This window comes from Myotis myotis, unplaced genomic scaffold (genome assembly GCF_014108235.1).
Source record: "Myotis myotis isolate mMyoMyo1 unplaced genomic scaffold, mMyoMyo1.p scaffold_m19_p_6, whole genome shotgun sequence".
NCBI classification, from domain to species: Eukaryota; Metazoa; Chordata; class Mammalia; order Chiroptera; family Vespertilionidae; genus Myotis; species Myotis myotis.
The window spans coordinates 90876399-90899599 of NW_023416368.1; the positions used below are offsets into that span (position 1 = coordinate 90876399).

The window sequence follows — 23201 nt, forward strand, 5'->3', positions numbered from 1 at the left end:
AGTTTCCAGAAGCATGTCTAGATAGGAAGTAGGAAACACTGATTGTAATACTTAAATTTACAAAGCACTCTTCTAAGGAGTTTAATAAATATATCATTTATTGGGCGAACACCAGGTGCCCACCAATGTGTTAGATATATGCACTATGTCATTTAAACCTGATGATAACTCTGTGTTAGAGGCACTTGCATTCATATTCATAGATGGAAACCAACTCAGAGAAGTTAAGTTACTTGCATAAGGTCACACAACTAGTGAGGACAGGATGACGATGCAGGCTTGGCTTCTTGTCCAGCACCAGTCTTTTTTAACTGACACTACGCTGGGTCAAAGTGGAGGGGACCCGGCTTTGTTATTAATTTACAGCAGAATGGAAACAGGGTGATAAAGACATGTAGCAACTCAGAAATGTATCTGGAAACCCTTCTGCTGCTCTCCACACAAGGCCACCAGCCCTTGGAAAACTGCAGTGACAGAGCACTGAAGGGATGGAGAAAAGACAGTAAACCGAAGTTTAGGAACATAGAAGCAGTGAATACAAACCTCAATCCTTTCTGGAAAAGTCGAAAGCTATCTGCACCGTTTAAAAAAAAGTATTTTCCCTAATTATATCAAGAAATCTGATGCTATTTTAAGTTTTTCTAATCCCTGATGAGAAAAGAACTGAAAATAATATACAAAATTCAAGCATGTGATTGGCATGTATATCAAAGAAAAACTCCATGTAAGTTCAGAAAACAAACCAGCTGACTTCAATGACCAAACACAAACGGCTTAGGGGAGGTTTGCCTTGGCTTCCTCCTGTCTCCTTTCTCCTGGGTTGAGCAGAGGTACCTCAGCAAGCACAGTAAAGGCGTGTTCAGACTCAGAAAACAAAACAAAAATGGATGGAGACATGTTAAATGAAACCAAATCAAAAAGAAGGAAATTTGTACAGATAATAACCTGCTGTGAGGAGGCAAAGCTTACAGTTTTGGGGACTTCGTACGCTATCTGAGTTGACACGCCTCCCATGTCGAGAATACCGGCAGTTCTTTTCCGGAGAATGGCTTCACTGCTCTCACTTCCAGGAATGTTAACCTCCACGACTGCCTCATCATCTGGAAGCATGAGAAACACCCATGGGAACAGAACAGGTGCAGAGAACTGGGATCTTCACAGAGGCACCTGTTTTCACGGCATGTTTCAAACATTTCTAGGCAAACCCAGCCTCCTCTTCCCAACTAAAATCAAGCTGTGCGAAACAGCAACTCCTCTCATTCCACCTACACACACTTAACTGTGTCACAAAACTTAGCTCCTTTTTGTCCTTTCACTACATAGAAAAAGCCACAATTTCCAGTCACACACATTAGTTGGAAACATGATACTTACCATCTTCAATATGCTCAAATCGTCCAAGGACAAAATTAATGCCGATCCAAGCATACACACCTGTAGACATTGCACAGGGTAAAGATAAGAATAGTTTTTAAATACTTTGTATAACTCTGATCAATGCTGTCTGTGCAAACATCTCATTTATTTTACTTCCTGACAACCTGTGAAAACATCATCTGAAATAACACATTTCTACTATGTATTTTATCTTTTCCTAGTGGCTTTACAAGAAATCCCTAGTTTAAAATTTATAGTTTCATATCATTTACATAGGTTGAAAATGTAACTCCCTAGAGCAGTGGTTCTCAACCTTCTGGCCCTTTAAATACAGTTCCTCATGTTGTGACCCAACCATAAAATTATTTTCGTTGCTACTTCATAACTGTAATGTTGCTACTGTTATGAATTGTAATGTAAATATCTGATATGCAGGATGGTCTTAGGCGACCCCTGTGAAAGGGTCATTCGACTGCCAAAGGGGTCGCGACCCACAGGTTGAGAACCACTGCCCTAGAGGCTAAGTTTCCTTAGAAATTTATAGGTTGTTTTCAAATACTGGAGTTTTTATTTTTATGAAGTTAAACCTATCAGTTGCAAGGTTTACAAACAAGTTAACTTTGACTTTTCTGTTTCCTTTATCCCTTACTTTCACTCATTTGCAACACCTGATTCTCTTCTTACACCATTTCCTATATCCAATATCTTTACCCATTTTCATTACCATCTTAAGCTGTTAGAGAGATCCAATCTTCCTTCCCCTACTCTTCCTCTCCAACCCACTGTGGCTATTCTCTGCTACTGAACTGATCTACAGAACAAAGTCCACATTTCACAGCTGGACACTTCAAGACCTGTCCAATATTTTTAATTGAATAAATTGGACATGTAACATTCTGTAAGCATGATGTACAGTGTATTACTTTGATACATTTATATACTGTAATATATTGCCCTAAGAGTGAAATTATATTGCATAATCATAGTATAATTTTATTATCTTCATTATGCAGTTGAATTTAAACCTGGTATTAAGTTGACCTGCGCAATTCAAACCCTCAATGTTAAAGGATCAACTGTACTGTGCATTAGGTCTCTATGGCTCATTTACTAAACACCAACAATCTTACCCTCAACCCCCATCCTCTGGCAACAACCATTTTGCTCTTTTACAGGTTTGACTTTTTCAGATTCCAAAAATAAGTAATATTATACAGCACTTGTCTTCCCATGTCTGACTTATCTAGCCTGACATAATGTGCTCAAGGTCCATGTTGTTGCAAATGACAGGATATCCTTCTCATGGCAGAATATTTTTTATCCATTGATTGTTGATGGGCATTTGGGGTGTTTCTGTATCTTGGCTATCATGAACAATGCTGTGATAAACATAAGAGTGCATATATCTTGTCAAAGTCCTTTTTCATTTCTTTTGGGAATAAAGTATCTATAAGTGGAATTGCTGGATTGTACGGTAGACCCATTGTTAATTTTTTGAGAAACCTCCATATTGTTTTCCATAGTGATTAGAACAATTTACATTCCCACTAACAATGTACAGTATAAGGGTTTCCTTTTCAACACATCCTCACTAGGACTTGTTCTCTCATCTTACTGACAGCCATTCCACAATGGGTGTGAGGTGATATCTCATTGTGGGTTTTTAAAATTTTTATTTTATTTTTTCCATCACCATTTTCATTGTGCTTGTAATTTGCATTTCCCTGATGACTAATAACATTGAGCATCTTTTTAAGCTCCTGTTGGCCACTTTGATGTCATCTTTGAAAATGTGTTTCACTCTTCTGACCATTTTTCAACTGTATTGTGTTTTTTTTGTTGCTGTTAAGTTGTATGAGTTCATTGTATATTCTGGATATTAACCTTTATCTAATATACTACTTGCAAAAATTTATTTCCATTCTGTGGGTTTTCATTCTAATTGTTTCTTTTGCTGTGAAGAAACTTTTGAGTTTGATGTAGTCCCATTTGTTGATTTTTTCTTTTTATGTTTGCGCTTTTAGTGTCATGTCCAAAAAATCATTGCCATCATGAATATTGATGAGCTTCTTCCCTAAGTTTTCCTCTAGACATTTTATGGTATTAGGTCTTACATTTAAGTCTTTGATCCAGTTTGAGTTAAATTTTGTGAGTGGTATAGACAGGGGTACAACTTCACTTTTCTGCATGTGTTTCTCCAGTTTTCCCAGCACCACTTGTTAAAGAGACTATCCTCCCTGCACTGGGTGTCATTTCCCTATTAGCTGACTGTCTAAAGCAGGGAATTACTTTTGGGCTGTTTCCCTGGTTGATGTGTCTATTGTGACTGTACCATATTGTTTTTATTACTATGGCTTTGTAGTAGTTTGAAATACAGAAGTGTAATACCTCCAGCTCTGTTCTTTTATTCTCAGGATTGCTTTGGCTATTCAGGGTCTTTTATAGTTCCATACACATTTAAGAATTGTCCTATTTCTGTGAAGAATAATGCCTTTGGTATTTTCATGGGGACTATGTTGAATTTGTAGATGGCTCAGGGTAGTACGGACATTTTAAAAATATTAATTATTCTGATCCACGAACAAACACATACTGTCTTTCCATTTGTTTGTCTTTTTTGATTTCTTTCAGCAAAGTCTTATAGTTTTCATTGTACAGGTCTTTCACTTTCTTGGTTAAATTTATTCCTGAGTATTTTTGCTTTTGATGCTATTATTTCTTTTTCAGATGCTTCATCATTAAAGGAATACAACTGATTTCTATGTATTGTGTATCTTGCCACTTTACAGAAAATGTTGACTCAATGACTAGTCAATTTCTTGAATGATTCTCTGGAATTTTCTATATATATCATCAGCAAATAGTGACAATTATACCTTTTCCTTTATAATTTGGATGCTTTTTATTTCTTTGTCTTACCTAATTGCTCTAGCTAGGCTTCCAGTACTATCTATAATAATAAAATATGCTAATATGCTAATTAGATCAGACAGCTATATGACCTGGACGACCTTCTGGACAAGGGCAGCTGCCTCAGCTGCAAGGGTTGAGCCCCTTGCACAAATTTTGTCCATCGGGCCTCTAGTATTGTATAAGAGTGATAAGAGCGGGCAACCTTACCTTGTTCTTGAGGAAATACATTAACTTTTCCCCATTGACTATAATGCCAGCTATGGGTTTGTCATATATGGCCTTTATTATGTTGAGGTACACCCAATCTATTAAGGGTTTTCCATAAACAAATGCTGTAATTTACCAAATGCTTTTCCTGTGTCTACTGAGATAATCATGCTATTTTCATCTTCCATTTTATTAAAGTATTAAGTACTTACTGATTTGCATATGTTGAATCCTTGTTGTCTCGGGAATAAATCCCAGTTGGTCATGGGGCATAATGTGCTCTTGATACTGGTTTGCTAATATTTTGTTGAGAATTTTTGCATCTATATTCATCAGGATATTGGTCTAGTTTTCTTTTCTTGTATCCTTATCTGGTTTTGTCAAGGTAATGCTTCATAGAGTGAGCTTTGGAGTGTTCTCTTGTCCTTGATATTTTGGGAGTAGTTTGATGAGGGTTGGTGTTCTTTAAATGTTTGGTAGAATTCTCAGCCATTTGACCCTGGGGTTTTCTGTGTTGGGAGTTGATTACTGATTCAATCTCTTTACTCGTTATTGGTTGTTCATATTGTTTATTTCATACTGATTCAGTTTTGGTAGGTTATGTTTCCAGAAGTATATCCATTTCTTCTAGCATATCATTTGTTGGTATGTAATTGTTCATAATAGTTTCTTTTGATTCTATGCATTTCTGTAGTACCAGTTTTGTTAACTTTTTTATTCTCTGGTGCCTATTTCATTTATTTCTGCTCTCATCTTATTTCCTTCATTCTACTAACTTTGGGCTTGATTTTTCTAGTTCCTTAAAGTGTAAAGTTAGGTTGTTTATTTGAGGTCTTTCAAATTTCTTAATATATGTGTTTATTGCTATAAACTTTCCCTTCAGAACTGTTTTTGCTATATCCCAGGATATCTGTTATGTTGTATTCCCATTTTTGTTTCAAGACAGTTATTTCCCTTTTGATTTCTTTGATCCATTATTGTTTGGAATGTTGTTTCATTTCCATGTATTTGTAGATTTTTCTCACTTTCCTCTTGTTGACTTTTAACTTTATACCACTGTGGTCAGAAAAGATAGTTGGTATGGCTTCAATCTTCTTAAAATTTGCTAAAATTCAGATAATCTATTCTAGAGAATGTTCCATGTGCACTTGAAAAGAATATGTAGTCAGTTGTTGTTGCCTGGATTGTTCTGTAGATGTCTGTTAGGTAAATTGGTTCTAACTTGTGGTTCAATTCCAACATTTTCTTGATTTTCTGTCAGAACAGTCTGTGATTGCTGATAGTGTGGTATTGAAGTCCACTGTATTATTGTATTATTACCTATTTTTTCCTTAAGATCTGCTAATATTTGCTTAATATATTTTGGTGCTCAGGCATTGGGAGCATAAATAGGATGTCCCAAAAAATATATACACACATTTTGAATAACTATAAAGGCAGTGTTTATTAAAATACATTTCATTTTCAAAACTGAGCTATTGGCTGTTGAAGTGTGCATACATTTTTGGTGGACACCCTGTATATTTATGTCATAGCTTCTTGATGTATTGACCCGTTTATTCTCTCTTCCATCTGATATGCTTTTCCCCCCAATACTTTATCTCATTTACTGAGTTCTTCAGCTCCAGAATTTCTTTTTTTAGAATTTCAGTCTCTTTTGTAAAGTACTCCTGTTCATTAATTTTATTCCTGATTTCATTTCATTGCCTGAGTATTCCTGTAGCTTGCTGAATTTCTTCATAACAGCTTTTTTGAATTCTTTATCAATTAGATCACAATAGTCAATGTCTTTGTGTTCAGTTACTAGAAAATTATCATTTTCTTTTTGTGATATTATATTACAGTGATTATGGTGTTTGATGAAAGTGCCCCTGCTGAGCATTTCAAGTAGTGAATACCTTTCTTATCTAGGTAAAGCTTGGTTTATTTTGATTCTAACAATTCAACAAGTTCCTAAGTAGAGTACTTTCTTTTATTTTTCCAGAAGGTGGCACTATAGCACAAGTTTTTGGTTTCTCTTACCCGAGCTCGATAGGTTGGCAGCATGCTCATAAAAAAAAAAGTTGATGGAGGGGGATTGAGGGAGAAGAGTGGCCACTGAGTTAGGGGAAGTGTGTGCTTAGCACTTGATGTTTTGGGTGTGTCCACAGAACAGAGAGGGGTATCCTCGAGTGAGGGGTGTCCCAGATATCCATGGGTGTTCTCTTTGCCTTTTCCCTTCCCCCAGTCATTGTGATGTCTTCTCAGAGACAACAGGTTCCTCCAGCTGCAGCACACGCAGCCAGATAGACCCTCACTCACCATCTTCATCCTCCACCTCCTCTACCAGAAAGGTTGTCCTGGCCTGCCGCACACCCCCTGCCACTACTCTCCTGGCTCCACAGCCTCCTCTAGGATTCAATCCACCCACTTTCTGGTAGACAGATGAATAGATCTTTCAGGTGCCCTCATGTGCTATGCAGAGGTGCTGTGTGTGTGTGTGTGTGTGTGTGTGTGTGTGTGTGTGTGTGTGTTTGTGTTGTTTTAAATGTCTAATTATAAATCAAAGGGGAGAGAAAGAAGGAATGATTCACGCTGCCATGGTGATGATGTCACCAAGACCTGTCCAACTTTTTCTATTATTAACACCTTCAAAAGGGCCATAATGCAGTCAAACTAACATATTTTTGTTCCTCCGTCTATAGTGCAGCTTTTTCGACCTGTGTTGACTCAAACAATTTCTTCTGCCTGGAATGTGCCCTCTCAGAGCCCTACCTATGCCATGCTCTGGCATGCTATAACTACCTCATTAGTCCAAATGCCATTTTCTCCATGATGCCTTTAACTAGAAATAAAAAGTCTTCCTCTTTCAAATTCCCATGATCTTTTTTCCTTACCTTCCTTAAGGTATCTAAAACTGTAACTCATATAGCAGTTAACTGTGTACCTCTCTTGCTTGTAAACATAACAATGGCAATGTCCATATTTCACCCAATTTTGTATTCTCTACAGTGTCTTTCATAGAGGAGGCATTTGCTAAAATGATAGATGACTTTGAAATAAATGTTTTTTATTTCCATTTCTAACAAGCTATTAATCAAATAATGTCACTGACTTGTCATTTAATTTACAAAGAAATCATTTCTTTGAAAACAGAACTAATATTTTCTCAGTGTATCAAAGTCAAGAATAATTTTCCCTTCCTAGAGAGAAAATCAATAAAAGGCTCCAATAGCTCGGTAATTATCGTAATTCCAGAAAGCTGTATATCTTAGGCAAGGAGCACAAAACTTTTCTATCAAAAGGAGTTTAAAATTCATTTCCTACATGTGGTGAAGATAAATTATTTTTGCAATGGCTTAATGTTTGGATAATAAAGGTCAGCTATGTAAGAAACTAATTTAAACATTTAAAAATTATAATATTTCAAAGCTATGGTTTTTCAAATTTTAAGATATTACGAGTAATTTAATAAAGTATACACAGTGGGAAATGGAGGGTTTAAAGCAAGTTTCCTAAATTTCAAAGTGAAGACCAATATACCAACCTTCCTGTTTCCCTGAAATTACTTCTGCATGAGAGTCAGAAAACAGAAAGTCAAAATGCACAGGGATATCAGTCAGAAGGTCTTCCAAGATGGCTTTCTGCTGGCTGTAAGACAATCCAAAATTGTACATATCAAAACATGACATACTGAATTTTTGTTTTTAAAAAGGGCACCCCCGCCCCCATACACACACTATTGCTCTGGTATATCCTATATAGTTTAAAACCAAAGCAATTCATTGAAAAGATTGTTTATTTTAGGAATGAATTTTCAAGTGGAACAATGAATGAATTTTCACATGTGTATATTATGTGATTCTTAAATATAAAACTACAAATCCTTAAACTAATAATATAGAAAATCAATTTTTTAAATGACAACTTTATAGTTTACTATTTACAGTCATAAACAAATATATTAAAAGACAGTGAGTTCTAGCTAGGAAATAGTTCTGCCACTATTCTATATTTCAAAAAAGAAATTTAAATGTCTTCCTTTTGGTGATGATGATGGAAGAGGAGGAAAAGGAAGAGGAAAAGCAACAGGAGGGAAATGAGGAGGAAAATATACCATCATCACCACCACCACCACCACCACAGGCCTGGACTGCTCTCACCTTTCAGGAAGGACCCTCATGCCAGCTGTGCAAAGAATGTAGAGAGGGGTTTCTTTGTGTTTTGCCCGTGGCACATGCTCTGCAGCAAAGTTGAGGAGCGGAGAAATATAATCACTGACTTTCTCTGGAGAGGTAGCAAATTCTGAAATGCCTACAGAAAAAGGACACCTCTGTTAACAAGCAGATATTTCAGCTAGTAAGTTATACTTCTACAATGAGGCTAATTTGAGAGAAATTCAAGCTATACACCATACTTTCCTTGTTTTTTCCTATCCCTCTGGCAACACCTTTCAGCTTCTCTTCCTCAAATGATGGTACCAAACGTTCAGTCCCACATCCTCTTATTCTTGCTCATCAAAAATCTCAGACCTGACTGAGCATCATATGTGTCAAACACTCGGAGCTGATTGCACAGGAGCTCATCGCTGCCCTTGGGAAGAGCGCCCACTTCCCTCACTCTCACGGTTGGCGTCACCATCAGATTTCTCCTGTCAGATCTCTTCTCCAATCTGCAGATCAGTGTGTGGTTACTGCCCAGTGAACAAGGCTCACCACCCGCTCACAACTCAAATCTGGACTCAACAATAAACGGGCTCTTACTGCCTGTTCCCCGCCTCAGTGACCACTATCACTAGCCATCCAGTGGCCCAAGCTGATATCCTAAATAAAATATCTCTCCCTCATCCCAACATGTATTGTGGGTTTCATCCATTGCCTCTCCTTGGTTCCTCTCACATTTTTTCACTTCTCTTCATCTTTTCTGAATACCCCCACCCTCTGCCAGCCTACACATCCTACTGCCCAGTCTTGAAATTCCCCGACCATTCCCTATGCAAAAGGGGTCTCTTTCTGGCTTAAAATCCTTTGGGCTCCTCAATGCCCTCCAGATAAAGCTCAATTCTAGAATGGCATCATAACCTGCTCTGCATCCTCACCCATCCTTTCTCTCCCCACATTCCTTCCATTTGGCTTCAACTATTTTGAATAAAATTTCTACATCATACTCTGCTTTATGGCCACTGTACCCCCACCAGGAATAGCCCTCTCTTTGCCTCCCTACCCACTTCCCACTTCTTTTCATCTGGCTAACTCCTCCTCATCCAGAGCTACTGCCTCTATGGAAGTCTTCACCAGCAGATCCCTGAAGATGAGCTCTCTTTGCCTCTAGTCGAAGCATTCATTACCTTATCAAAATTACCTACCTATTAACTTGCTTGTCTCATTTCAACTGGAAGTTTCTCAAGGGCACAAACTGTGCCTTGTTCAAATTTATATTCTTAGCACTAACACAGTGTCTAGAAAATAGTAGGTGCTCAGCAAATATTTGCTGAATGAATACATAAGTAGTGAATATTCCTGTCACTGAGCCTACAATACTAAAGATGAGGGGAATTTTAGAAGTCCAAAAATTCCTTACTTCACAGACTAGGAATTTGTGGACCCAGACAGATAAGTGTTGCTGTAATGCTGTAAATGAGAGACCATGCTTCCAGATACAGAAGAGCTATAAAAAGGTTCTTGATGGTCTACTTCAAGCTATAACAAGTGCTATATAGTTTGTTTTTAAAATCCTGCTGAATTTTTCACTTGATCAATATTACTTTAACTCTGAAAATGTTTCTAGATTAGGAATACACAAAAATTTCAGGGGTAGAAAAATAGAAAAGTAAAAATTAAAAGTCATCCACAAAGACTTAGAGAAAAAATGATCTTTGTTAACAAAAAAATGTACTCTGATTCAAAATAATGCTTGCAACAAGAACTCAAATTAAGTTCCCTCTCTTTATCTTGAAAAATGAAGTAGAGATTTTGAGTTTTCTGAGCACTATGCTGGTGCCGATGCCCAAACATCAAGGGACAATAACTTGTTGAGGGTTGCCTACAGAAGGAAGTGGGGCCTGAATTATTCAATGGAGAATGAGTAAGACCCAAGGGGTCTACAGTCTATGTAATTACCATTTTATGAGGACAGGCATTCTTTTATGTTACAATTGGAGGTCCCTCCCTGGCCAGGTAGCTCAGCTGGTTAGAACCGCATCCCGGTACACCAAGGTTGCAGGTCCAATCCCTGATCAGGATACATATAAGAAGCAACCAATGAATGCATAAATACTAGTAAGTAGAACAATAAACCAATGTCTGTCTGTTTCTCTCCCTCTCTCTCTCTCTCTCAAATCAATAAATAAAAAGTTAAAAACAAAACTGAAGCTCCTTTTCACTTGTTTTTGAAATAGGAGATGATTATGATAATTATTTTTTTTTTTTATCAACATTCAATATATTTTAAAAATAAATTCCTTGGGTTGTTTGGGTTTAATATTTTACGATCTAACATAATTGGCAAGATGAAATTAAATCGTGAATCTCTAGTGCCTTTGGTTCACTGTTTTAAATCAGTGATTATCAACTATCAAGACATAAAATGCCTATTTCAAGGTCCTGACACCTTCCATTCCTAATGTTATTGAAGAAGTGTGCTGCCTGTACAAATTATGTAGATAACAACAACAAAAAAAAGGGTGAGAATTACTTATGTAAATTATCTGATAGGGAAGGCACATCTCAATTTTTCTATAACTCACTGACTTAGAAATTGTATATCTTTAAAAACTGGACATATTCCTGACCAGTATCCTCAGTGGTTAGAGCGTTGGCCCATGAACTGAAGGGTCTCTCTCGAGTTTGATTGCTGGGCAAGGGCATGTACCTGGGTTACAGGTTTGATTCCTGGCCTTGGTTGGGGTGTGTGCAGGAGGCAACCAATTGATGTCTCTCAGTGTTTCCCTCCCTCCCCACTCCCTTCTCTTAAAAAACACACACAAATAATGGAAAAATTATCCTTGGGTGAGGAATTATAAAAACAAAAACAAAAACAAAAACAAAAGCTGGACATAATGAAATCCAGCTCTTCTAAGTTTTATGGTCATCTTTATTAAATAATCTAGATAATTAGAAAATACACTGGGGCAGCAATTTTTAAAATGACAAACATATACTAATGTATTATTTTGAGTACATATTTTTATGAGTTATCTGAAATTGCCTTGTCATTAAGGAGCGAGACCAATGGCTACCGAATAGGGGGGAAAAAAAATCCTTCCATAATTAATGTCAATTTGCAAACATTTGAGTAGACACCATGAATAAGGTAAATGCTGCAGAAGATGTAAGAAAGACATGGAGTGTGGATATTTTATTAAGGTGTTAGTTGCCTTATGCAAGAAGGATAGAAAAAAATAAAGGAAGTGAAAAAAGTAAAACCAGGAGAACTGGGTCCTGCTATGAGAGAAAAGGAAAAATGTGAAACATCACAGAGAATGAAAGGACAGAATCTGGATATCAGTCAGATATTTATCACTTACATACCTGGTTTTATTTTCATAACCACTGGCTTTCGGTTTTTATCCCTCATTTGTCTGATATCCAACAGGTCATGAGGATTGCCATTATGCCTGGGCCAGCAATAGACAAATATTCGAGACCCACTGCTACCACAGTCCACCACGATACCATAGTTCACATTGGGGTTATTGGTATCCGTAGCTTCAATGTCAGTAACTCGTGCCAAGTACCTAGTTTAGAACAACAAACATATACTTTTGAGACAGAGAATATCATTCTAAACCTAAAGGAGCAAGTGCAATAAACTAACACCAAGTCGGTGATTTCTAAGTGCAGTGACACCAATATAACATTTTACAACTGCCAAATGATCAGTCAAAGGAAAACAAAACAAGTGACAGTGAAAAAGATAATCTAAATCAGATACACTCATTATTCCTTTAAAGAAGTTCAAACAAGTTCTGAAAAGTAAAATTACTTCTCAACTATTAATATTAACTGAAAAATCAGCTTAAAAGATATCACAGAAGCTTATGTTAAATCCTCTTATGAGGAGGATCTGGTGGTTAATGATTAAACAGTTTCAGACAGGTTAATTTTTCATGCCATGCTGTATTCAGTGCAGCATCTGTTTCCTACAGCTACAGGCTCCTTAAATGCCACCTAATCCCAAAGTCTTGAAGCCATGAAATGAAGGTATGGCATCCCATCTAGAAAATAAATGGTTTGTATTCTCTTACCTTTGAAACTTTTTGTCTCTGGATAGTCGCCCATATTTATTTCGGATTATGACAACAGAGAAGTATAAAAGTGAAACAGCAGCAGCCAGAATACTAATAACAACAATTTGGCGTAAATTGGTATTCAAAATTCGAGGACATCCCACTGGAGAGATGCTAAAATGCCAGGAAGCAGGAAAAAGACAGGAGATGCCAAGTCTGAAATTCCAAAAAAAAAAACAAAACAAAACAGATTTTAAAGCAATCTGCTCCAAAGAGAACTCCCTTCACCTAAACTGATCCAAAACAAGACATTCAGTTTGAGCTGCCCTGACTTCCCTGCTGATAGGCATCTGTATACCAGCACCTTCCATATTACTACTTTGCTACATAACTCATTACGGTCACGTGCTGCATAAAGATGTTCCAGTCAATGACGGGCTGCCTACATGACAGTGGTCCCATAAGATGATAACGAAGCTGAAAGATTCCCATCACCTAATGACGACACAGGGCAATAACTCATTACTCATGTTTGTGGTGATGCTGGTGTGAACAAACCTACTGTGCTGCCAATCGTATAAAAGTGAAGCACATGCATTTGTGCACAGTACATAATACTTGATAAGAAATGACCGTTACTGGTTTATGTATTTACATACTATATTTTTATTGTTACTTTAGAGTACTTCCTACTTATAAAAAAAGTTTGCTGTAAAACAGTAACTCATGTTATGCACACAGCAGCGTTATATATCTCCTGCTTATTACCGCATCTCTTGAATGCATCATCTTATCTTGTGCTTGATTTAATCTTGTGTTGTTTTGTACAGTGACATACAGCTTGTAGTCTAGGAGCAACAGGATAGGGATAGAGTAGGACACACCATGTAGGCTTGTCTAAGTGCGCTCTGTGATGGCACAATGATGAAACTGCCTAACAATGCATTTCTCAGATAGTATCCTTGTCACTAAGCGGCTCGTATTATAAAATTATATGAATGAGAATTAATATTGATGCTTATGACACTTCTGTGTTTTCCCCCCTTTCTTGAGAGAATTATGCAGATTATCTGTACCCTGTTTTGTTCCAAAAAATTAGAGACAGCTTACAAGAATAAGTTCAATAACATAAACAAATAAATCTAAAACACAATCAGGTTTAAGGATGATGAAACCAAAAGACAATTTAGTACATAGGAATGCATGTAATAAGGTAGTGTCTTAAACAGTGGCTGAGCATCCTCATGGCCAATAATGTTGCCGATTAGATTACGAAAACATAAATATCTTAAAAGGAGTAAATTTTCCTAACACTGAATTCCAAGGCAAATCTCTCCCTGAAGATTAAGTGAGAAAATGGTATCTTTAAAAACATCCCCATAACAAAGTCAATAAATGACCTATGTGTCCTGTGTTTTTGGAAATATTACTGAAACATTTCTGCAAATAAACACTTCTCAGTTTATGTCAGGAATGAAAGGCTTCATTAGGCTTAAAAAAAAAACAACTTGCTAACTTTAGGATAAATTTTATTGTTTTCCAGTTAATTTCTACACTCTCCCCTCTAAAGAGTGCTTCACGGACTCACAGAAGAGTGAGGTATCTTACTAACCCAATGGAAATTTCCATTTGTAGTTTCTAGCCTGCATGAGGGTTCTTGGGCCAGTCCATGGAGTTTATCATCCCCTCCGAGGCTCAGAGACAGTTATCCTGTGCTTAACACAACCCGTTACAGATTCCAGCACAACATGCCCTTTACGATAAACTACATTAACTCCTGCAGAATCCTCCTGGCATTATCACTTTCTTTCTGTGACAGGTGCTCATGGGGCCCTGAAAGAACAACGGTATAAAACAGAAGTGCAGTACAACTTTGAATACTTTTCACTTAGGATTTATATCCTCCTCCCCCTCAAAATCTGTTTCTGTGGCACCAAAAATCTCGGGCTTCCACTGCAGTGATTAGGCACCATCACTCACCTGCCCATGCTGACAGGTCAGAGGTCAGGTAATGTTCTGGGAGTTAGTCTTCAACCACTATTACAGCAACAACGAGGTCCTCCCAGAATGAGAACTCTCCTGTTTCAGGAAGTAAGAAAAATCACCAAGATAGCATAATCCAAGAAACGTCAATGTTCATTATCAACTGTATGTTTAAATCCCACCACACATAATCTGGTACATGATCTGTGCACTGAAGCTGTTAAGAAGGGTTTATTCTGAGCGTGTAGCTTCTGCATTAGCACTAATCTAGTTCCTGTCTATCTTTCTAGTCTTATCCCTGACAGATAGACGGATATGTACCCTATGCTCCAGCCATCTTAAACACAAGCTTCAAGTCACTGAAATGTCCTGCATTCCTCTGCATTTGTAGAATGACTTTTTGGGGCCCAATGTAATCCTAGAGACACAAGTCAAGCATGATTCCTCTGTGAGGACTTCCCCAATCCCCATATCCCCAGAGTATGTGCTCATCGCAGCAGTGGGCTGCAGTATTAGACATGCAGCTGGCTGACTTTCTCATTACAGGGCAAGCCCCTTGGCAGGGACAGCCACTTATTCTTCTGTTTCTCCAGTGACCAGTGCCTGTCACACAAGTGAAGAACAACCATTGTTTGTGTCACGGATGGCTGGGAATGGGAGATGCAAAGATGAATCAGACATGGATCCAGTTCTTAAATTTCTAATGCAGGAGAGGGGGAACCCCTCGCCCCCCCCCCCCCCATACACAGTGTTAGTAAGGCCTACCTGACAAAGTTAAAAATCTCTTTAATTAGTTCAGGTTTTAATAGGTGTCCACATTGTACCACAGACCCAAAACTTAGGACAAACAATATTAATGGTTTAAAATTTTACACAAAAAAAGGAAAAATATGTCAATTACCTAAGTATTTAAATGAATTTTAATGTTTTTGTAAAATAGCTACCTTTTAGCATTTGACTATAGTGAAATTACTACAATATACCTTTACAGTGGAGCCTTGACTTACGAGTTTAATTCGTTCCGTGATGGAGCTCGTAACTCAAATTACTCTTATGTCAAATCAATTTTCACCATTACAATGAATTGAATGCTGGGCGGATGTTGTGGCGTTCACTGTGACATTCGCTGCGCCAACTAGGGGTGGGGTATCTGAAGCTGGCTCGTAACCCGAATTTTAGCTCGCAACTCAAAGCAAAAAAATTGGCCGAGGGACGGCTCGTATCTCGAAAAACTCGTTAGTCGGGACACTCGTAAGTCAAGGCTCTACTGTATTAGAATTCCAGTGGCTCAAAGATCTCAATATTTTAAACATCCATTGAAATGTAAGATTACATAATCTTGGAATGGGTAAGGCTTTTCTACAATATCAATGTCTCAAACCATAAATGAAAGAAAATACATCTACACATGAGTTTAAGACTTCTGTATGTTTAAAAATAAAAAATCCATTCCCAAACACATAAGGCTTGGGAAAATTACTTATACCATACATGACAAAAGGTAAAATATCCCTTACATATAAAAAGTTCATAACATAAATACATAAGAGAAATACAGGAACAAGTGAACAAGGATAATTGGAAATTAATGAACTAAGAAATACAAATGGTTGATAAAAATAACTTCATTAGTATTTAGATAAATATAAATAAAAACCAAAACTTTACCACTATCAGATTGACAGAAATTAACATCTAAGGATACTTTACTAACAAAGGGGAGTGAGAAACATCATGAATGCTGCTGGGGAGAACTAAAAAGGTACTAACCTTCTGAGGGCATCCTGGTTAACAGATATGGAAATTTTTAATATGCTTACCCTCTGCACAACCTATCACACATCCAGAAATTCATACTTAGAAGACAACAGGGTAAAACTATGTGCCCATCATAGTATTGTGCATAATAGCAAAACACTGTTTCTAAACTAATGTGTATTACAGGGGGTGGGTTAAGTTAAACATGGTCCATTTATGAAACAGAATACAATGTGGCTATTAAAGGTGATCGTGCAGATCCATATTTATTGTCATGGAAAAGATGTCCATGGTATTTCAGTGAAAAAAACACACCATGCATAAGAGAGGGCAAAATGGAAGGAGAGAAACCAAAATGTTAACAGTGGTTAGTTAATTCTGAGTAGTGAGAAATGGATCATCTTTATTTTTTTCCTTAAGCTTAACTACATTTTTAAAAGGGCACATATTAATTTTATCATCGGAAAAACAACAGAACTATTTAAACAAGCTACCTTTGACTGATATCTTCCGTTTCCAGCATGAAATCCTCTTCTGGGTAGATCAAGAAAGCCTAGCTTAAAAACTCTTCATGACACAGGAATTCTGATCTAAACATTTTTTTGTGATAGTTGAACTAAAGAAAAAAAAAAAAAAAAAGAATGCTTTAGTTAACAGCCTAAAGTCCTTGGGGGAAGGAAGGCCTTGAATGATTCAATGATGTGTACCATAAAGGGCACTGAGGAATAACAAACCTTACTCCAGTTTCAAGGAGTTTGCAGACTAGTTACAGAGATAATACTAGCACCCAGGAAATAATTAAGAGTACAACAGAAGGCAAAGTTAAATTATTCGGACTAACAGAGTTCAGAGAAGACCACAAGGAAAGCTGGTAAACAGGAACCACTTCCTGAGTCAGAGGCCAACTTTGGATGGGGAGAATATGATCATAGCAAATTTAGTAAATGTTATTTAATCTAGTGTTTGTCTTAGGACTTATTTTCGAGATGTGAGGATTTTTTTAAAAAAGGATAAATAGGTATTTTTCTATGTTACAAAACTTGTGTTTAAAGACAAAGAGAAAATAGGACAGTTTATAAGTTGCTGATGTAATTACTTTTATTTAGGACAAAAGTATGGCTGAATATTACCCAGCAATCAACAATATGGTAAGTTGATCTTAACATGTAAACTCCCATTGTTTTTGCAGCTAAGAATCTTGGCACCAAAGTTTAGGGAGGCAAAGTCTTACTAATTCTCTATGTAATAAAAGCCTAATATACTAGTGTCCAGTCAACCAGTCGGCCACTGAATCAATCAAAACGTAATATGCTAATGATATGCTAAGGCCCCTCAACCAGGAGGTATGACGTGCACTGACCACCAGGGGGCAGTCGACTGGTTGACCAGTCACTATGATGTGCACTGACCACCAGGGGGGCAGATGCTCAGGCCAGTAGGTTAGCTTGCTGCTGGGGTCCGGCTGATCGGGACTGAGTGAGACGGGCCGGACACACCCTGGAGCCCTGCTGTGGTCCCTCCCCGGCTGGCCAACCTCCCGTGTTCCTCTCTAGGCCTGATCATGCATGGGTGGGGTCCCTTGGCCTGGCCTGCGCCCTCTCACAATCAGGGACCCCACGGATGATGTCGGAGAGCCGGTTTCGGCCCAATCCCACAAGCTAGGCCAAGGGACCCCACTGGTGCACGAATTTGTGCACCAGGCCTCTAGTATTACATAAAAATGCCACATTTTCAAAAGGCCTAAATTATATTAGACCTATCATCAGAGAAACCCATCTCTCTCACTGAAAAAAAAAAAAAAAACCACAACAAAAACAACAGTGAAAACCATATACATGAATTGTAAAGTGAAATGGTTCCTGTGGTGAAAAATGAAAATGACAGGAAGGGTGCTTAAAAAGGAATGATGTGAATATTAGAGGTTACAAGGAAGAATTTTTGTGAGAGTGAAAGGAAGGTGAAGTGAAGGATATTCAGTGCACTCAATTGTGGGGAAAATACATCAAAACAACTTGATTCACTCTTTGTTTTAAGAAGAATGCATGGAGTTGCATTAGCATCTACATTTTCTTTAGCATTGATTTTTAAATTTAAAATGTTGTCCCCATGTTAAGAGATCTTTTTCTGGTCACACTTTTTTCTGAATCACCTCTGTCGTTTCCCAAATCTGCAAGTCTGACTTTCCTCACGTTTCAATTCCACATCCTGAGCTCACCGATGGCTGTTATCATAAACTCGTTTAGTCTGAGTCTGTGGTCACAATCTTTTGACACAAATAAATACCACCTTCCAAGTTCTCCAAGTCTAAGAGAGGCATCACCACTGACCAGGGGTATCACCTGGTTCTTAACTTTGATTCCCACTTATCTGTGTGCTATCAATACTTCCTCAAAAAATCCACACATCAAACGACCACAGAACACATCACAGGTCTGTAGGCAGGTCGCTCACCTTCTACCTGCACCCTGAACGCCCCTCTTCAGAAATAGCTCCCTGTAAAACACTACCTTCAAAACATAACCAGCTCAAGAACTTCCGGGAGCCCATGGTGTCAACAGCAACTTTCCACCAACGGATCCCATCTTATTCCACCAACCTGTTCTCGCCTGGGCCACAGATAACATCTTTCTGCCCTAGTGAGGTGGGTCTCTCATTCTTGCCCTGGCCCTTTAATGTCACTTCCTCCTACTACGTCCTGCTGTCAACATTATACTTCCTGCAAGGCTCAGGTCAATATTTTTCTTTGCAAAGATTTAAACTGTTGCACTTTCTCTTGTTTTCCCACACTCTGAAACTGTGTTCATTTTTTAAAAAAACATGCTGGAATAAATATATAGGAAACACACATATAATATAAATAAATATATAACTCCCCGGATGAACTTTCTTTTTGTTTCTAATGTACACAAGGATTGAGACCATGCATTCCTATTAGGGCTAGAAAACGGTAGACCATACATTCAGTAAGCAACAAACACAGGTGGTAAATTAATAATGTTAAGGTCAACACAGACATAAACGAACTACTTAGATAAATTAGTATTTCGTTTTGTAACTCTGCTCATGTGTCGAGCAATTAACAAACGTGATACAAAGACAAGATGACATCAAATATAACACGAAGAATAGGAGTCTTTTCCGTCTCTTCCAGGCTGGAGAATTAGGTGTTATCATTACACGAGGAAGGGCACAGTCAAAACTGCAAAGTGAAATTAAACTAGGGACTTGCGTCACTAACTTAGAATTCTTTAATAAGCTCCGGTTTATCTTTTAGCGCGGAAGGTGCCGAAGGGTAACGCAGGTCTTTCCTGACAGTGATAAAGGTTCCCTGGAAACGCTCCGCACCAGTGTGCATCTAACCGGGTCCTGGAGAATAAGACAACTAACTGTTCCTTTAAAAGGTGTCCACGCATCACTAAGGTCTGAGAAGCATTGCTCGCATCAAGACTTTATCGCGCAATGAGTTCCATCTTTTTCCCGGGGGAGAGCTAAAGCATGAAATTTAATAAGAGCAAAAACGATGCTGAACGTGACTGTAAGTGTAATGACAAGGCGCCGGCGAGAACCCCTGGGTCTTCGGCGCAGCAGCCCTTCTCCCGGGCCGGGTCCCTTCTCCAGGGCCGGGTCCCCCCGCAGTGGGCCCGGATCCGCCCCGCTACGTGGAAGAGGGAAGACCCAGCGCGGTCCCCGGAGCCGCGCGACAGCGCGACGGCCAGGCTTCTCCTCCAGGAGCCGGGGGACAGCACCTGCCGCCCTGGGTCACGGGCACTGACGGCCCGGGCGCCCGGATGTGGCCGGGCGGCGGGGGCGGCTTGGACCCAGGGAAGACCGACCGCAGGAGCCGGGAGGCCCGCGGGCAGAGGGGTCGTCCGGGGTCCAGGGCCCTCGTCGCCCCGCCGAACCGCACGGTCCGACTGTCTCGACCCCGGCCGGCCGCCCTCCCACCGTCCGCGCCGCGAAGGCCGCTCACCCGTGCTGCAGCGCCTGACTCGGCGGCCGGGACTCCCAGGGGCGGGGAGCCGTGAGCGGAGCGCATCACGGCCACCACCGAGAGGCGGCAGCGGGCACGCGCTCCCGGCTTCCCGGAGACGCCGCTCCCTCCCGGGAGCCACACCGCCCGCCGGCCTCGCCCGCGGTGCGTCACGCCGCGCCGGGAGCGCGCGCGCCGGGGGCGGGGTCTGCGCCGGGCGGACTGGCGTCACGTGCAGAGCTGTCTTGCGTCAGCGTGAGGGCGTGGCTCTGCGCAGTGAGTGCCGGAAGTGAGAGTGGTGTCCCGGAAGTGGCCGGCACCGTGGCTTCGTTACCACCAGTCATAGTGTGCCTGGTTGTCAGAGAGATACGTTGTGCTTGTGACACTGCAGGTTATCTTTCCGTTGTGCTTCTAAGGATTATGGGAAATCACACTTGAAAACCCAGCAAAAACTAAGCATTTCTGCTCAACTCTTGACATTTTTACAACTTTACCAGTAGCTATCCCTATTTTACAGATGGGGAAACTAAGATGCAAACTCATTCAGTGAATTTCTTAATGTCCACGTCTTTAGTCAGAGCTAGGATTTCATTCTTGCCAAAAGTTGCTCATATAATCGCTTATTCCGAGGGAGACAGACGGCCCCAACACACGCAAAGGAGAGCAGCACCGGGTCCTGAGGTTGACCCATGACCTGACACTTAGCTCAAGGCCCCTCTTGACAAAACCTGCCTTGAAGTCACAGAGCTGGGAGAGATCATGAGAATCTTGGCTTCTAACTTTTTCCCCGTCTTTTGTTACAGGTGAATGAACTGCTTTCCAGAAAAAGGAGGTGACTAGACAGCCTAACCACCTACAATTTTTTTTTTTTTTTTTTAATGAGAGTCCTAGAAACATCTCCATTACTTTCGTCAAGTCAAACAAGCTTGGACAGAACCAGTAGTTACACATTTTAAGCATCAGATTGGGTCATCATCTTGGTCCAGCATCAGAATGGGTCGTCATCTTGTGTTAATGTTTCATCCCTGGATATAGATACTCTTCATGGGAGAAGACCAGCAGTGACCAGGAACCTTGTGCTTTAGAACCAAATACTGTCTTTTTAGCGATTGCTCCTCATTACAATCATAAAATCACAGAATGTTCCAGCCAAACGAGCCGCAGGAACTGTCTAGTCCAAACAGTCTCCTTTTACTGCTAAGGAACTTGCTCAGGATCCCCTGGAGGTGAAGTGGGAAGCAGAACCAATGGTTCTGACTCTTACCTCAGGGTCCTTCTGGCAATCTGTTACTATTAAAAAAAAAAAAAAAAAAAAAAAAAAAAAAAAAAAGACCTGCTTGGATAACTTACACATTAGAAACCTCTGTGACATGCACCTAAGGCTAGCTCTGAGAAGCTGAAGTAATTGGCCACTGACATGATCCCTCAAAATTACATGCCCTTTAAAGTCCTTACCATTTGTGATACTGGTTTAGATTATGACGGTCTCTATTAAGGAGGTCTCCACAAAAATGCCAGACTAATACTATTGCACCATCCGTATTTCCTGATAATTCATATGTAATGATTGTTTACTAAGAGCTAGGAAAGAAAGTATAAAGAAGTATGAAAACATGTTACATGGTGAATTAGTTTTCTAGGTCTGCTGTAACAAACTACCCCAAAATGGGTATCTTTAGATGACAGAAATGTATTCTTTCACAGTACTGGATGCTAGATGTCTGAAGTCAAGGTGTTGGCAGGGCCATGCTTTCTTGAAAGGCTCTAGGGGAGGATTTTAGATTCTGGTAGTTGGTGGCAATCATTGGCGTTCCTCAGTGTGTAGATGCATCACTCCAGTCTCTGCCTCTCTTGTCACATGATGTTCAGCTTTGTGTGTCTATGTCCAAATTTCCCTCTTCTTACAAGGACACCAGTCATGTTGAATTTAGGGCCCACTCTAATCCAGTATGATCTCTTCTTAATGTAATTGCATCTGTAAAGACCCTATCCTATCTAATAAAAGACAAATAGGGTAATTAACTGTACCTCCGCTATGCTTCCCATTGGCTAATCAGCAAGATATGCAAATTAATTGCCAACAAAGATGGCGGCCGGCAGCCACACAGCTGAAGCGAGCAGGAGGTTTGCTTGCTCCAGTGATGGAGGAAGCCAAGGTTCCCCACCTGCCACGCCCTAGCTCTGAGCTCCAAAAGCAACAGCTCCAAAAGCAACAAAGTTTCAATGATAGAAGCTAAACAAACCCCAGATACCTGCTTTCAGCCAGCCACGGCCTCAGAGCTGGGAGCGCCAGTGAATTTATTTACCTTCAATTACAGAAGGTAAATAAATCCCAGAATAAAAAAAAAGAAAAGAAAAAAAGGAGAGGCTGGGAGCTTCAGTTGCAGGCCAGCCTGAAAACAGCCGTCAGCCCCTCACCCAGACTGGCCAGGCACCCCAGTGGGTCCCCACTCTGAAGGGGGTGTGACCAGCTGCAAACAGCCATCAGCCCCTCACCCAGACTGGCCAGGCACCCAAGTGGGACCCTCACCCTGATCCGGGACACCCTTCAGGGCAAACCAGCCAACCTCCACCCATGCACCAGGCCTCTAACCTATATAGTAAAAGGGTAATATGCAAACTGACCCTAACAGCAGAAACTGGGAATGACTGGTCACTATGACACACACTGACCACCAGGGGGCAGACGCTCTATGCAGGAGCTGCCCTCTGGTGGTCAGTACACTCCCACATTGGGGAGCTCTGCTCAGCCACAGCCAGGCTGATGGCTGCCAGCACAGTGGTGGT

At 39.9% G+C, this 23201-nt stretch overlaps 1 protein-coding gene across 10 annotated transcripts in view; it reads right to left on the minus strand.

Moving 5' to 3' along the window:
* ENTPD4 (ectonucleoside triphosphate diphosphohydrolase 4) overlaps window positions 1-20554 on the minus strand; it is a 33474-nt gene extending 12920 nt beyond the window's left edge. The window contains exons 1-11 of one of the 10 annotated variants that reach the window (XM_036312401.1): window positions 20415-20554; window positions 16939-17060; window positions 14684-14782; window positions 14316-14536; window positions 12722-12919; window positions 12006-12211; window positions 8640-8790; window positions 8024-8127; window positions 1375-1434; window positions 970-1100; window positions 790-864 (exon numbers count right to left, since the gene is read on the minus strand). In XM_036312401.1, the coding sequence (XP_036168294.1) occupies window positions 790-864; window positions 970-1100; window positions 1375-1434; window positions 8024-8127; window positions 8640-8790; window positions 12006-12211; window positions 12722-12919; window positions 14316-14332 (942 nt within the window). In that variant the 5' untranslated portion in view covers window positions 14333-14536; window positions 14684-14782; window positions 16939-17060; window positions 20415-20554. Of the gene's footprint in view, window positions 1-789; window positions 1101-1374; window positions 1435-8023; window positions 8128-8639; window positions 8791-12005; window positions 12212-12721; window positions 12920-13471; window positions 13552-14315; window positions 14537-14683; window positions 14783-16938; window positions 17061-20414 lie in introns of all 10 variants that reach the window. The other 9 variants (XM_036312400.1, XM_036312404.1, XM_036312402.1 and 6 more) reach the window with 9 other exon arrangements.
* Between the last annotated feature and the right edge of the window lie 2647 nt (window positions 20555-23201).